The sequence below is a fragment of the Megalops cyprinoides genome, chromosome 2 (genome assembly GCF_013368585.1).
Source record: "Megalops cyprinoides isolate fMegCyp1 chromosome 2, fMegCyp1.pri, whole genome shotgun sequence".
NCBI lineage: Eukaryota > Metazoa > Chordata > Actinopteri > Elopiformes > Megalopidae > Megalops > Megalops cyprinoides.
In genome coordinates, this window is record NC_050584.1 from 44846466 (window position 1) to 44862559 (window position 16094).

General features: G+C 43.1%; 1 protein-coding gene across 1 annotated transcript; it reads left to right on the forward strand.

Annotated features, from left to right (window-relative positions):
• The first annotated feature begins 1966 nt into the window (after positions 1 to 1966).
• med16 (mediator complex subunit 16) lies at positions 1967 to 9025 on the forward strand. The gene is made up of 15 exons (XM_036521608.1): positions 1967 to 2044; positions 2638 to 2883; positions 3257 to 3364; positions 3726 to 3895; positions 4080 to 4511; positions 5100 to 5205; positions 5393 to 5548; positions 5914 to 6137; positions 6449 to 6655; positions 6882 to 7092; positions 7283 to 7416; positions 7550 to 7742; positions 7921 to 8137; positions 8595 to 8678; positions 8842 to 9025. The coding sequence occupies exons 2-15, from the start codon at positions 2742 to 2744 to the stop codon at positions 8966 to 8968; spliced, it is 2511 nt and encodes an 836-aa protein (XP_036377501.1). The 5' UTR covers positions 1967 to 2044; positions 2638 to 2741; the 3' UTR covers positions 8969 to 9025.
• Positions 9026 to 16094: the final 7069 nt, after the last annotated feature.

A 16094-nucleotide genomic window follows, 5' to 3' on the forward strand; every position in this document is an offset into this window, starting at 1 on the left:
GGATGTCCACACTAACGGTAGCTGCTGGCGTTTATGTGGTAGTGATGTAGTTAGTTTGCCATCTATTTATGACGTCTGGCAAAGATCAATGGAGGATCAATGAATCAACATTGATTTTCATGTTGATGTCTGACTTTACAGACATGTGTTGTCTACCCACTACACTGTAATTGTGCAACTTTGTTCAACAAGCCAGTCATTTTATAAAATAATTTTTATGGGTTTATTTTAAAATTGTTTTTTTTTTGGAAAAAAAATACTTTCAGTCTTTTTAAAAATAAGTCATTTGATAGCCAAGGATAAATATGAATATACAAAGTAATAATATAAGTAGACCTTTAATTATCTTTGTAATGAGTTTGTGTATTTTAATATTATACCCTTTATTGTATGATGTTACAAACAGGAAATATCACTGAAATTAACTACATTAGAGGTTGTGAGCAACCTAATCGTCCCCCAGCCTCAAATTTGGATTAAAATATGACGAAGTTATGTAAATGGTATATGAAATAATTTTAAGAATGTTTTTGTCACCTACCTACAACTTAATGCAATTTTGTTAGGCACATATCAGGGGATATTCGACATATACGGGTACCATACGTAATTAAATGGCAAATATTCCTTTGTAATCCAGACACATTTATGTTTTGGTCAATCTACATGCTGGGTTGTCTTGCTAGTGAATTGTCCAACAACAACAAAAAAACTCAAATACTTCGACAGCACACGTGAACTTCCTGTTTTTTCGTCAAGTAGGCCTCAAAGTCTGGCCGTTGTTGGGTTTTACCGCTCATTAAAAGTTTTTGAGTTTTATTTGTGGACTTTTAATCTCACCAGAGAGTAATGCCGCTCGATTCAAAATCATGCACTTCGACACTGAATGCTGTATAGCAGCCCACAGTAATGCTGATATAATAGGATGCAATTGAAGATGAATATACTGTCCACTTAGTGGCAGTTAGGGGTATATTAACAGAAACAGGACATTTTAACAGAAATTACACACATACACACCCATACGCGTCTGTGTATTACTTTAGCTAAAAGTAAAAAAGTAAAGCTAAAAGGTGGCTTTGACTCTCAGCCTCATTGATTGACGTGCGTGTTGGAGTGGGTGCGCGCTGGTGGTCTCGGCCTTGTGCTTGGTTTTTCCATGTATAGGTGGTGGTCTCCTTGTTTAATGTTTCATGTCGTTTCGTTGTATGCTCTTTGTGATTGACTCTGGGAGTGGCTCTGGATGAGAGCATAATATGCAACCTTAAATGAATTCTTATCTTTTACGTCGCTCTGGATATGAGCGTCCAGAGATCTGCTGGATTTCTAACATGTAAACGCAACATTAAATACTCACATTGTGTACGTCGCTCTGCATTACAGAATCTGCTAAGTGACAAAATGAAAATGTGGTCTAAATGTAAAATCTGAGCCTTAACTAAATCAAGCTTAATCGACCACAACTAATGGAGGGTGTGCAAAATACTTCTAGTCAATGACCACGAGTTGCCAAATAACGCCCGAGATGATTTATTATGAAAATAATTTATATAACTTTCATCTTTCTTCAAAACAGCAAACAATTTCAGGCAATGTCTTCTTTATTTTTAAAATCCAGTTACTGTGTGGAAAAACGAATAACCTCATCCAAGCCTGACAGTTAAATACATATACACCAGCCTGCTCTGCAGGTGTCCGTACAGACTCGTTGAGGCTTTTGCAAGCCACCCACAGAAGAAGAAGAGAAAGACGTCTATTATAGTGCCTGCACAGAATCAATCATCAGACTATTTTATATATCAAAGTCTTGATTACGAATACCCATATTAAATTATTGTAAATATTCAATTATCTCTGATATAAACTATTGCCCAATTTTCCCACTGAGCTCATAGCTGAAATATCAGGCAGAGTAAAAGACTCCTTAGAAGACCGACTGAGGGCCTAACAATTTTTCCCTGGTGAAATTTATGCAAAAGATGACTGGTACCCATTAGAAGCTTATTGTGGATAGCTAGCGTTACCCTGGTGGACTTGTTTGCTGGTACAGAGTTGTCATTGCCTTAGATTGATGTGAAACCGATTTTCAAAATCGGTTTAGCTGACTTGGTTTATCTTGTTGGTTGGTGAGACGTTCACTTAAAGCTCACGAGTTAACGTTAGCTAGCGCTACCTTTCAAGCTAACGTTAGGACTGTAAGCCAGTCTAGCTTGATAGAATGCTTGTGCTGTAGTTATGCTTGAATGATTATCATGTCTGCTTACCGTTACGTTAATTAGCACCAGCTAACAACTATGTATGAATTGGCTTGTTATGTAGCTACCGGGAAGAAATAAATTAATAGCCGGCTAGTTAGCTAACTGACAATTAGGTAGTAGCTCTAACTTGCTAGCAAGCAAGATATGTGTAAGTATTGATGGGCCGTTAGCTTCTTGGCTTATTTTGGACACTTACCAGGCTTGTCACATTTTATAACCTGAGAGTTAAATGTATCAGTTTAACGCCACAGCCAGTGTAGGAATAGTTGTTGCTGTATTGACCTGCAACCGGCTAGCTGCGTTGTTGTGAATTTGCTAGCTTGCCGGTCATCTTATGGACAATGGATGATATGTATGTGTCTTTCCAAACTGATTTCAGGAGCTAACGGACTACCGCTGTACTTATTTGGGTATATGTGGACTAGTTAATCAGGTCAAAATAATTAATGTAAGACTGCGTGGTCTGACGAAGCCCGGGACTGAATGATGGAAGTCGCCTATGTCTGTGAATGGGAGAAGAGACCGAAGAGCAACCATTGCCCATCAATTCCTTTGGTGTGTGCCTGGTCATGTAGGAATCTCATCGCCTTCACCACCGATCTCAAAAATGAAGAGGATGAGAAAGGTGGTTAACATTTTCACCATTGTTCGTTAGTATGTTGTTGTTTATAATGTATAACTCATTGTTAGGTAAAAATTTAGACTCCTTTTTGTCATGTCTTAAAAAAGGCGCTTCCCTTCTAACTCGTACAACAGTGGTCTAATATGTATTTTCAGAAATAGTGCATGCTGGTTAGTCGTAGCTAACTATGGACTTCCATGAGGTATTTTCAGTTTCAGATTCACTAACTCCCTTTAATACGTATGTGGCACTTATACAGCTCTCATGATCCAAGTTGTCATTTTCCCACTTCCTCTCATTTGATTTGGGCTTGACCACAGCATCTCGGTTTCACTTGGTATTGACCCCAGCCCTTGGTGTCTCTCTTATGTTTCAGACCTGAGTCACATGATTCACATTATTGACACAGAGCACCCATGGGATGTGTACTCCATCAATTCTGGGCACACGGAGGTCATCTCCTGTCTGGAATGGGACCAGTCTGGTGAGCCACTTTGTGAAGGCCATTTAGTTTCACAGTGTTATTTGAAAGTTTAGCTTAACTTCTGCATGTGGTGACTACCCATATTGGGGATCATGAAGCCTCAGTCTCTTGTCACTGAGGAAAAACAATCCACCATGTTGAGTCATGCCAGGACAGGAAGCTTCACCTGCAAGTCTGTGGAAAAAGTTGGACCGTAGTTGTGATAGACTGCATTTTAGAATCTATAATTTGCAGTGTTTTAGAATAGCTATTAAATATATATAGCCACAACTGACTGTATAAATTCCAAGACCAGCAGTAAGTTGTCATTTAAAATATGTGAGGCTTACACTGTTGAGTGTGCTTTCATTACTTGTGCTAGGTTCCAGGCTACTATCTGCAGATGGAGATGGACAGATTAAGTGCTGGGGGATGGCAGACCACCTGGTCAATAGCTGGAAAAGCACCCTGGGCAGTGCTGTGGAGGGAGACCCCATTGTTGCCTTGTCCTGGCTTCACAACGGGGTCAAGCTGGCCCTGCACGTGGAGAAGGCAAGACTGACCACTGACCACTGGTCATTTTCACCAGAGTTTAACCTCAAGATTTAAGTGGGCATTGCAGCACATACAGTGTATGTGAATATTTTGTTTTTAGGTCTTTTGGTAGGAAGTGTCTGAAAGAAATATTAACAAATGCACTTTCTCTCACTTAATCTCTGTGTTTTGTGCGTTGCAGTCTGGCTCCACAAACTTCGGGGAGAAGTTCTCGCGGGTGAAATTCTCTCCCTCCCTGACACTATTTGGAGGCAAGCCAATGGAGGGGTGGCTGGCCGTGACTGTGAGCGGGCTGGTCACCGTGTCGCTGCTGAAGCCCAACGGCGCGCTCCTGACGGCCAGCGAGAGTCTATGTCGCCTCCGGGGCCGTGTGGCCTTGGCGGACATTGCCTTCACGGGGGGCGGGAACATTGTAGTGGCGGCCACCGACGGCAGCAGCTCGTCCCCAGTGCAGTTCTACAAGGTGTGCGTGAGTGTGGTGAATGAGAAGTGCCGCATTGACACGGAGCTCCTGCCCTCTCTCTTTATGCGCTGTACCACCGACCCCGTCCGCCGAGACAAATACCCCGCCGTCACGCACCTCAAGTTCCTCACACGGGAGAACTCTGAGCAGGTGAGAGCCCTAAGGAATACTCATTTGCTGCAAGATGAGGCTTGTGTCACATGATGTCACATGATGATCATTTGATGTATTCTCATCATTATCCACTGTACAAGACGCTAGCTATCTCACGGTACTAGTAGTTAACAACTTCTGTCCCACTCAAGGTTGCTTCTTAAAATTCTGAATACCCGCACAGGGCTTAGAAAAACTGCTGAAAACTATTTACCTAGCTGTTAGAACATACTCCAAAATCAGGTAAATTCAGTAGCACTCCTCTGAATGACTGTTCATCATTGAAGGTACTATACACAGTATTGTTCCTGGGAAGTGCATGTGTTTAATCCTGATTGATATTCTGGTCCGTTCCTTTTCTCGCTATTGTAGCATGATTATTGTGTATGTTTTATTATTTTAGTCTGTTTTGCATCCGAAGTTTTTAATCTTGGTAGGATTTGCGCGTTAAACAGGGTAAATCGATATGAATTTTATCACCAGTGTGACTAAGCCATGTGTGACCATTATAATGCATGTTAAACTGTTAAGCTTTGATCACTGATATTGTGTTGTAATGTATCTGTGGTCTGGGTGTACTTGAAGGTATTGCTGTGCGCCTCCAGTCAGATGGGCAGTATCGTGGAGTGCTGGTCACTTCGCAAGGAGGGGCTCCCTGTTAATAACATCTTCCAGCATCGCTCCCCTGTAGGTAAGTCAGTATGCGAGGCTGTAGCTAGCTTACCCCCTGAGCTGTGCTTGGCTACAGAAGATGTCAGCAGAAAACAAAAAAAGAACTGAACTAGTTTTAGTACCAAGTAATTACCGTACATAGATGTCACATCACTGGCATAGTGGGCTCCTGGCCTCATTCCTTCTCTCTGTATGTTTTCCCCTAGTGGGAGAGAAGCAGCCCATGATCCTGAAGTGGCGCATCCTGTCTGCCACTAATGACCTGGACCGCGTCTCAGCCGTGGCTCTTCCAAAGCTGCCTATCTCCATCTCCAACACTGACCTCAAGGTGGCGTCTGACACCAAGTTTTGTCCAGGCCTTGGTATGGGAAATCTCTCACAGCACACACTCCCATGTCAGAGCTCCTACCCTTTCCAGAGCCACATGTACAGGCTTATCCTACGTATCAGGCATTCACTTTCATTCCATTTAAGCTTCAATCAAATTCCATTCAATGTAAATTCTGCATAAAATCTATGTATTTTTAAAATTTATGAGTTTGTTTTGTTGTTATTTTATTTGTTATGAATGTTGTTAACACTTTCATATCCATAGCTGTTGAACATGTGCAGTATGTGTTAGTGTTGAGATATTTGTAGATTGTAATTTCAAAGATCTTAAGGAATAAAATGTATAATAAAGTTGGCGGTCTGAGTCCCATGCTCTTTTCTGCTCTCGTATGAGTAGGCCTTGCACTGGCTTTCCACGATGGCAGCATCCAGATCCTCCACCGGCTCTCCCTCCACACCATGGGCGTTTTCTACGGCTCCACATCGTCTGGTTCCACTCAGCGTGGGGGTGATGAGCCAGCAATCAAGCGCCAGCGAGCTGGAGGCCCCACAGTGCACTTCAAAGCCCTGCAGTTCTCCTGGACCTCTCTGGCACTGGTTGGGGTTGATAACCATGGAAAGGTGACCTCCACTGTCATGTTTTTATCCCTCTGTACTGCTGAGTTCGCACACATCTTTAGAACATTGATAAATAAGACTGAGAGACCCACTAATTTTTGCTGGATAATCCCTCATGTGGACGAGGTAGACTGTGGTGATAGGTGTTAATCTGGTAGTAAAGCCGATATTTGTATTCCACAAGTTGTAGTATTTGTTAACATTCCTTTGTAAGGTTCTTATTACAGTTACACACATTTGTTTTAGCTTGCAAGCCGCTGCCTTAGTTTGAGCCTTTTGTCCATCTCTTTCTCCCAATTCCCTGACTGACTCAGCTTCACATGGTGCGAGTGTCTCCATCCATGGGCCAAATTCTGGACATGAACACCCTCTTGCGCCACCTGCTGTTCCTCCTGGAATACTGCATGGTGACAGGCTATGACTGGTGGGATGTCCTGCTCCATGTGCAGCCAAGCATGGTGCACAGTCTGGTGGAGAAGCTACATGAGGAGTACATGAGGCAGAACCAGGCCCTGCAGCAGGTATGCAGAGCAAAGCTCCCTTAATTTTTTGTTATCTCCTTGAGCAGTTGCTTTGACTGTGATTTAAGGTTTTATGGAACTGATGAGTTCTGTGGTATATTAATGATAAGTTTACAGTAGGAGACTATTTTTAAAAACATTATTAAGGGTGAAAAACTAGCATGACTACACTGAGTGTTGTACCAGTGCAGTATCTGCTGATGGTGCTACGACCCTCCCACTGCAGGTGCTGTCAACGCGGATTGTGGCAGTGAAGGCATCCCTGTGCAAGTTGTCCTCAGCCACAGCGGCCCGGGCCTGCGACTTCCACGCCAAGCTCCTCCTCATTGCCATCAGCTCCACACTCAAGTCCTTGCTTCGGCCACACCACCTCAACACCCCTGACAAGAGTCCCGGAGACCGTCTAGCTGAAATCTGTGCCAAGAACACTGACTTAGGTAATGACTCTGCCCACACACACACAAAGCCTCTCCGACAGAGGGAGGGGTGAAGGTGTATCATTTATTAGTAGTGTTTTGTTCATTATTAATATTTACTATTAGTCTTGCTTGTATATATTTAAGTCTGTCCTCTGCCTCATGATTAAGCAAGTGATTGGTTGTAAGCCGGTACCCTGTGTCCTTTCAGACATAGACAAAGTGATGATAAACCTGAAGACGGAGGAGTTTGTGCTGGATGCCTCCACGCTGCAGTCTCTGCAGCAGCTCATCCAGTGGGTTGGGGACTTTGTGCTCTACCTGCTTGCCAATCTGCCCAACCAGGTGAGTGTCCACTCTCGTCATTACCTTCCAAGTATTATGTGACTGCTCAGCTTGTGCACCACATAGATTTCATTCTACTGTCATGACTAATGATACAGTAGCTGGTGTTAAATAGTGCCCCGTTTCCCCACAGGGCTCCATCGTGCGCCCAGGGTTTGGGTTCTTGCGGGACGGGCCGTCACTCGGCATGCTCCGGGAGATGATGGTGGTGATCCGTATCTGGGGCCTGCTGAAGCCAGGCTGCCTCCCCATCTACACCGCCACCTCTGACAACCAGGACAGCATGTCCCTGCTCTTCCGCCTGCTCACCAAGCTCTGGCTCTGCTGTGAGGGTGCATTCTGATCTCTCTTTTTTTTTTTTTTTTTTGTCTTTTTTAAAACCTGTGTTTTTTCCCAGTCACTGTAGCCAGAATACCAAGTAGGAAGTGATAAGGAGGTTGTCATTCATCGATGTCTTGCCATGTGGAAAGGTCCTCCCTGCTGACCCCCATCTCCCCCCCACAGCGCGAGATGAGAGCCACCCCCAGGAGCCGGACGAGAACCTGATCGATGAGTGCTGCCTGCTGCCCAGCCAGCTGCTGGTGCCCGCCCTAGACTGGCTTCCCATCAACGACGGGGTCATCTGCAAGCTGCAGAGCAAACACCCGCTCCGCCTGCAGTTCTGCAAGCCCTACAGCCTGCCCGGCCTCAACTCCAGCTCGCAGGTGGAAATCTTCTCCAGGTGAGGGACAGGGCGGGGCACTTCGGAGCCTGACCACGTGAATCTGGAACATTCCCTTGTCCTCATAGGGCCAGATTGCACTCTGGTATAACAAATCACAGCCTGTGTAAGTTTTTTACTTGTACGGGGATGGTACTTTTCTGAGCTCTTTTTATTTGTGAAATATTATTACATTACTCTCAGTGGTTAAAAGCAGGCCAGTAAACTCACCCTGATGATGGCTGTTCTTATTATTCCAGAGTGGTATGTATTGAAGGTCTGCTTAATATTTAGTACGGTTATTTTCACACCACAAACAAAAACAAACAGTAAATTGCTTAGTTTGCCAGTCTCCGGCCAAAAGCTGTTGGTTTAGCTCCGCTCACAATGTATTTATATTTGTAATGGCCGGTGTCCAGCGTCCCTGAGTTCAGTTCAGTCCCCAATTTCTCAGAGTTCCATCTGTTTCTCCCCGCAGGAGTCCTGGGTCTCAGCGGATGGACAACCTGCGCTGTCTGCACATGGGCGTCTGTCCCACAGAGGACAGCAAGGCCTGCACACGGTGAGGGCACGTCTTTTCCGTTTGTGTCACCTCACCCGCTGTCCCTCAGCGTCTTTCACTCCTCTCTTGGCTTCTCCAACTGCTGAAGAGGTTGGCTGGGTGTAGGTCACCCTGGCTGGTTCGGTGAGGATGGTAACGCTGTCTGACCCTGCTCCTTCGCCAGGTGTGGCTGCGTCACCATGCTGCGCTCGCCCAACAAGACCACGGCCGTGAAGCAGTGGGAGCAGCGCTGGATCAAGAACTGCCTGTGTGGGGGTCTGTGGAGGCGGATCCCCACCACGCTCTCCTGAGAGGAACAATCACATCAGCCCTCACCTGCAGCACAGGCCACTACCAGGTCCAGTCTGTCAGCGTACAGAAGTCCCAGAGGAGGAAAGGTCACCTCAGTCAGAATTTGTTCAAAGTGCTGAGATACTTGCTGTAATTATGCCTCTGATTTTTCTACTTGTAAATAATTCTCTTTTCTTTCATTTTTTAATACAAAATATTGTCAAGTACAGTACAGTTTATTTCCAAATAAACTCTCATGAGACTGTGTTTATCTGTATGCGGGTTGCAGCTGAGTGCTTTGAAACAGGGATGAAAGCCGGAAGGAGGACACGGTGCCACAGGGTGGCTCCAGATCTCAAGTATGTGGATGCCCTTGGGTGACTGAGCTCACCGAGTCTCAGTCCTGCTCTCACTGATAGGGTGTGAAGTGGGATTAAATAAAGCAGGATTGCAAATAATTGAATTCAAAGGCTTCTTTCACTCAAAATGGCACTAAGTTATAAAATGATTGGAAAATGATCCCCATACCTGCATTTCCATTTCTTGCAGTAAACGATCAGAATGCAAATTCAAATGAAAGCAGCCAGTCCTGGTGGTGTCATGCAGTCTGTGCGGGTAGGTTGTGTCAGGACAAGTCAGCCAATCACAGCACAGTGGAGATGGAAGATTTGATTTACGGTCATATAAAAGAGAAGGCTTTGTGAGTACAGGCCTGTTCTTAGGTTCAGTCCCAAGCCTAGAAATGAGATGCTCTCCCTGTCACTAGGCAACTTGTGGATGCCCTTGTATCCAGCATTTAATAGTCCACAAATGCTTCTACAGTTGTTGGGCTTTGTGATTTACAGTTTTCTTCAGAATTGAATATTATTACTTCTAATTGCTCCATGCAAAAATATGTAAATATTCCATCCTCATTTTCTTGAAACATTGCATACTCAGCTTTTCAGTACCTATACTGAAAGCCTGTGCAGGTTCTGTTACACTGCTGTTGGAACAATTACATAACAGTGTATTAGTGCATTTACATTATGAGAACCTAGATCCTTCACATTTTTTTACTGTTTCTTCAGGAGTGTTCTGTGCAAAAATGGTCATTAACACACTCACTGAAGGCATTAATTGTGACATCCGTCCATTTTGTCACTGGATTGTAATCTCCCATCTGGAAATGGAAACAGTAGGGAACATGGACTCAGATACTCTCTTCATATTGCAGTGTTTCACACTGAGATATAGAAATTGGAGCAATTCATCATCCACATAAGCGGTTTTTGGGCTCAGTCCCCTGAGTATACCTTTCAAGATAGGCTACAGAGTCTAGTAGTCATAGTCTGCATAATTTCTCTGGCATATTAGTAGATTGTCATAAGATAAAATATTCAAACTAAGATTTAAAGTACATGCAACAGAACAAATAATGTTTATCCATTACACTATCAGACTGTAACAATGTAATGGTGATACAGTGCAAAAGTCACTTAGAGTCACTTAGAACTGCACTTCCAAGCAGAGATTCACAAGTGTAGTTGTTGGATGATATCTCAAGCAGTTAACAGAAGTGCCAGTTTATCTTTTTTTAGACATTTCAATTTTGACTGCTCTCTTGTGGCTTTCTTGGCAGCTCCTTACATCTTGGTGACAAATTCCTTGATGATTAATCCAGCACCTTACACTGACATGTAAAAGTAGCCTAAAATCACTGACACCCTTACAGTGGTGCTTTGCTTGATACTCCTCAGTAATCGCAGCCTCCTGTAAATGATTCCTCCCCATCACTTCTTATGCATCCCTTCCTGCCTCAAGTCCCACTCCTGGGATGTACATCCTTGATAACCCGGGCACTTCCTCTTTCGGGAGGGGGGAGCCCAAGTCCAAACGGAGTCGGTCCAATGCCAAGACTTGATCCCCAGAGAGAAGCTGTTTATGCTCCAGGCTGGTTACCTGTCTAAACCCTGTGGGTTTGTCTGCCAGAAATTCATTACACATGCTGACCATGACCCCTTCATCCTACTTGAAACCGTACTCTCCCGAGTATTCTCACAAATTCTCTAGACTCAGAATACTAGTTGCCATCATAAACCTGGCATTAGCTGAGGTTCCTCCCTATTCTTACCCTGTCATTCAGCCATTCAGATGATCCATAAAAAACATACCTCAGCATCATCTAGTTACATTGTATGCTTATTCTTGGATCTGAATGCTTAACTGTTTCCAGCACAAAAATTCATTTCCTTCTCAAAATCCACCAAAAACATGAGCCACATGCATCCACCACGAGAAAGACCCTCACTTTTGCCTCACCAGTATACATTCCTATTACCTTAGTCTAGTTTAACGCAATGCCAAGATCACTGCCATGTCAACCGCTTACCCAGGCATAAATAAGGTCCTGTACCTTGAAACAATTTCTTTTTACTTATAATGTTGTAGATAAATTCAAAAACTCCTGCACTTTCTGTAAAATTGAAATTGAAGAAAAAGGTCTGCAGAAAGTAGCAAAACCCCTCCAGAGCTAGTTCCCCCAATCAAGCTGTCTGAATACATAAGGGAAATAGAATATATATGTGCTCAAATAATGACTGCACTAAGACCCCACCTCCATTTCCTTAATGTGTCTTTGTTATCCTCAGTTTGATTTTTTTCTATTGTTCTCATTAGTGTATGTTATAATATTGTATGTTATTTATTATACACAAATAACTGTAATTACTTATGTTTTATGTATTATTTACTATGTCACCACAGTAAATACACATTTTGAAATTCTGACAATTGTGCAAAGGTTCAGGAAGAAGGAGAAAAGGAGGAGCAGCATGAACTTTACCAAAAAATGGAATGTGTCACTCCGGCCCAGTCACAGTCCTCTCCAGTATAATCCGGACTTTTTAGAACTTATTCTTTCACAACAAGAAAGCAATGCCCATTTGAGTGAATTCTGCACAGCTGCTTGAAAATTCCATTTGAGTTGACCTTAGTGATCTTCTCTAGGAAATCTGTAGGTCCTGCTGGGCATATGAAAGCCCAGTGGATGAAGATGATCAACGAGTTGACCCCCCTGACCAAACAGCAGTTGGTGCCCCTACGGTAGTAGCTTGTGGGTCAAGCAATGGATGATGTGCAGCAGTTGTTTCCTTCGTGTTCTGGAAAAAGCACATATCCACGCACTCGCATTCAACAAGGCAGAGCAGTACTGCAGCAAGTGGACAAAAAAAATCAATGACTACACAATCAGCCAATGTAAGAGCATAAAACAGAGGAGGAAGGAGTGATGGAGTGCATTTGGACTGTGTAATTGGGTCAGCCGTGTGAAAACGGTGTCAAGAAGCATTTTAATCAACTGAAGAAGCAAATTGATCCCCAGAGTTTTACAGTACAACTCATCCGGGAAAAGGCATAAAAATCGTTTTGGCAAAATTCACGTTACAGCAGTGAGACTACTGGAACCGGCAAAAGACCAGATGGTTGTCCTATAGTCAATGGCAGGTTAGTGTAGTTCTTCTCAGCATGACCACAGCAGTAAGAGGTACCTGCTGATACAAATTTAAACTTATATAATAAAACTTTAAGTAGATTACCTTTTCATCACTAAGCAAATTATGTGGAACACACAGACAATGAAATCACTGAAGAGCTAACCTTCCCCACTTGGATTGCATTCTTTGCATTTCAAGGAGGCACTCACAATGGTCACCTGGTCCATGCTGGCACAGATAGCACTCTGTCATCTGGTACATTCCACTAAGCAACTTAATCAGAGTGTCCCTAGAGCTGGTTGATCTCTGATTCTTGATGACACAAGTAAGACTGTATGGATCTTAATGTTTTTCTGCAGCTGTTGTTTCACAGCCATGCCCTACCCCAGGATGTGGAGGGCTTTCCTGTGGAACACCACCCCTGCCCACACACACACACACACCTGTCTTCAGCCATACCACAACAAAAGAGGATATTACATGTTAGTGTTAATGAATTGCCCTTCTTTACTTCTTCACTGTCACCTCACTTCCCAGTGAGCCTGTAGGGATGGTAAAGGACATTTCCTAATCAAATTGAAACTGTCCTCAGTTTCTCCACAGTCCCAGACCTCATTCTCTTCAGGCTTGTGTAGGGGACAGAGTGTTACACACCAGAATCAAAGGCTTAGAGGTCCAGGTGTGTGTCCTTGGCCCCTTATGTTACAGATGCAGTGGTGTAATGACAAGACCGCTTACATCAGTGTTGCAGAGGTCTTGATGTACATGTATCCACATTTACTCTATTAAGTGTGTGCTTGGGAAGAGATTGTGATGTATAGAATAGACAGTATGTCCTCTACTTCTTACTTATTCACAGTTTATAACTGCCAGAGCATCAGCTTCTCATTTAAGATAAGGCTGTGGACCAATGCAGTCTGTGGTTTCCAGAATGCACAAGTATATTTTAAGCACACGGGGGTTAATAACAATTAATGATATATTCGTAGCCCCTGAGGATGTTTTAAATGAAACCAGCTTTATGTTCTGCAGAATTTTAACCGAAAATCCGAAAACATGTCCATGTTAATCAAAAGTAACACAATAAAAACCCTAAGCTTTGCTGGAGGTGCTGTGATGTGATCAGAAGGGGTTTGCAGATAATTTCCCACAGATCTGCAACAGAGGGGCACTCGCTTAGATGCATGTAAAACAATCCCATCCGTCTACACACAGAAAGTAAGCGTGGGAGCGAACTGGGAAAGGGCAGTTAACTGGACGTGGCACTAATAACCTCCTCCATTGTAAATAAAAGCCAAATGAAGTTACAGGACTCGTGAGAGAGAATGGATTAAATGGGATGGAAATTGTTCAGCATGTAGGTTTATAGTGACTGAGGTTCGTTTTTAAGGTGAAATTTAAAGGTTGTTTGTAATATAAAAGCGCAGAAAATATCCCGTTAACTTCACGGGGTCTATTGTGACTGTGCACAGCATGCCTTCTCTGGTCACAGACGGAGACGCCCACCTCCTCCCACCCCCACCGCCTTTCCATGTCTTTTGTCTTTTTTCTTTCTGTGCAGCGTTTGGAATTCTCTATGGAAACCGTAAGCCGAAATATGAGATGGGGACCGAGAAACGGCGCTAGAAGGAAGAGTCACCCCAAGTGAGGGTGAAGGGAGAAACCGCCTATCGCTTGCTCCCTCTCTCACACACACCCCTCCCTCCACCTTTTTCGCACACCGTCTTTGTGCTCACGTTGCTCAGTGTTTAGCGTTGTCGTTCATAACCTCTTGCCTACAACACAGTTAAACGGCAGAGGGTTGCCAAATATAATTCATACCAGCACCAGGCGCGGGACCTGGCTTTGCTTTTGAACTGCTCGAACCCTCGGACACTGGCACAATAGCTCATCTGAATTAACAACTACCGGAGAAGCATCTCTTGGAAATCGTGCTTTACACCACACACCACTGCAACCGCAGTAACGAGACGATCCTCGTGTATGCTCTGAGAGTGCAATGGATTGAGTTGCATAGACAGTAATTGGAGCATTTATACCGTTTCACAATACGTTAAGAGAGAAAACGAACCGAAGATTCTTGCTCGTTCATTCACACTATTAACAAGATAAAGGTGAGATGATCTTGATTTTCTACCTGTATTTTGTACAACCTTGTGCAGGTGAATGCTGTCAGAATGGTACGGACATTTAAAAACGTACATGTGCAGAGCAGGGTAGAAGAACACGAGTAGTTTTTACGTATAGCTAGACATGTTTTCACTGACTTTTTTGTTTGTCCAAATGGTATTAGCAGAACAAAATATATGTGCTGAACTGTGAAGTTACTGAGGGAATTATTTTTGCGATAATAGTCCTTTAAATAATAGGAAATGTATACATTTGTTTAATTAATTAATTAATTATTTCATCAATTTATTTGGACATATTTAATAACAGAGAGGATGTCATAAAATATTCTCCCACCGACCGGTTATGCAAATTGTAAGTGTTCTTTTCCACCTGACATAGTGAAGCGGCCCCGCAAAATGTGATTTCGACGTATGTATTGATTTGCTGGATATTATCAGCGGAGGCGTTTAATATAGCAAGGATGCGGTTTCTGTCCCTTTTTTGTCTTGCTCGGTAATGCCGCGAGGCTTAGTATTGTATGATGCTGATAAGATAGCTTACAGAAGAAGCCACTGTTTTTCAGTGGACAGCAGTGAATTGTGACAATGACGTGCAATTGGCAATCAGCACACGTCCCAAAACATCTACCTGCCTCGTAGCTCAGATGTCCCTGCAGAGTAGCATCAATCCTGTTTGGAAGCTAATGCCTGTTTCTCTCTTAAGTACATTCCGGAATGCAATGAATTCGATTTGAAGCGCATCTGAACGCAATGGCGTATAAAAGTATGAGGAGCCAGGTAGTGAGTTACTTCATTCTGAGAAAGTAATTACACTGTAGATCAGCAGGCTGATGCTGTAGGCCTAATAGTTAGCACTGTAAAGAATGGCATGTTTGTTGATATCTAAAGAAAGGTGCATCAGTTAACGAAAGTCATTGTATTGGGGGATACCATCAGCTGAATTTCATAACCTGTGTAATTTTTTAAGAAATGCAGTCCAAAATACTGTTGTAATCTTTTTGTTGTGTCTCATATTGTGCAGTCTTAGTTGCAGTGCTACTGGAAAAACTGTCTTTACGCATTGCCTTAAAGTAACCACACTACTTACTGGATACATTTGTCTGGTCCTTACTGGATTTAGTTTATAAGAGAACAAAAAAGCTTTAATTGATTTCTGTGTAATTTTCATTAATGCAGGGAAAGAGAAAATGAAGGAAAATGTTCCAAATGTTCTAATCAAACCTTCTGTGTATCTTTTTAAAGCCCCTCTACAGAGAACCTAAGTCTTCCAGCCTTAGAAATCTAAGCTGCACTCAGCTAACCTGTCCTTGTGATGACAGAACTGAATCTCAGCAAGATCCAAGGGCATTTTTATGAATAAATGCAGTTTATTTATATGATCTACTTTTAGAATCACTCCTTTCATCTGTCAGAACCTGCTACATTCAAAAATAATAAGTCAATAATGCTACGTGGTAGTGCCAGACACAGTCTTTTTAACAGAGCAATCACTGCCAAATCAGACTGCTGAAGGAATCCGGTAACTTTTTTGAAAGCATGCA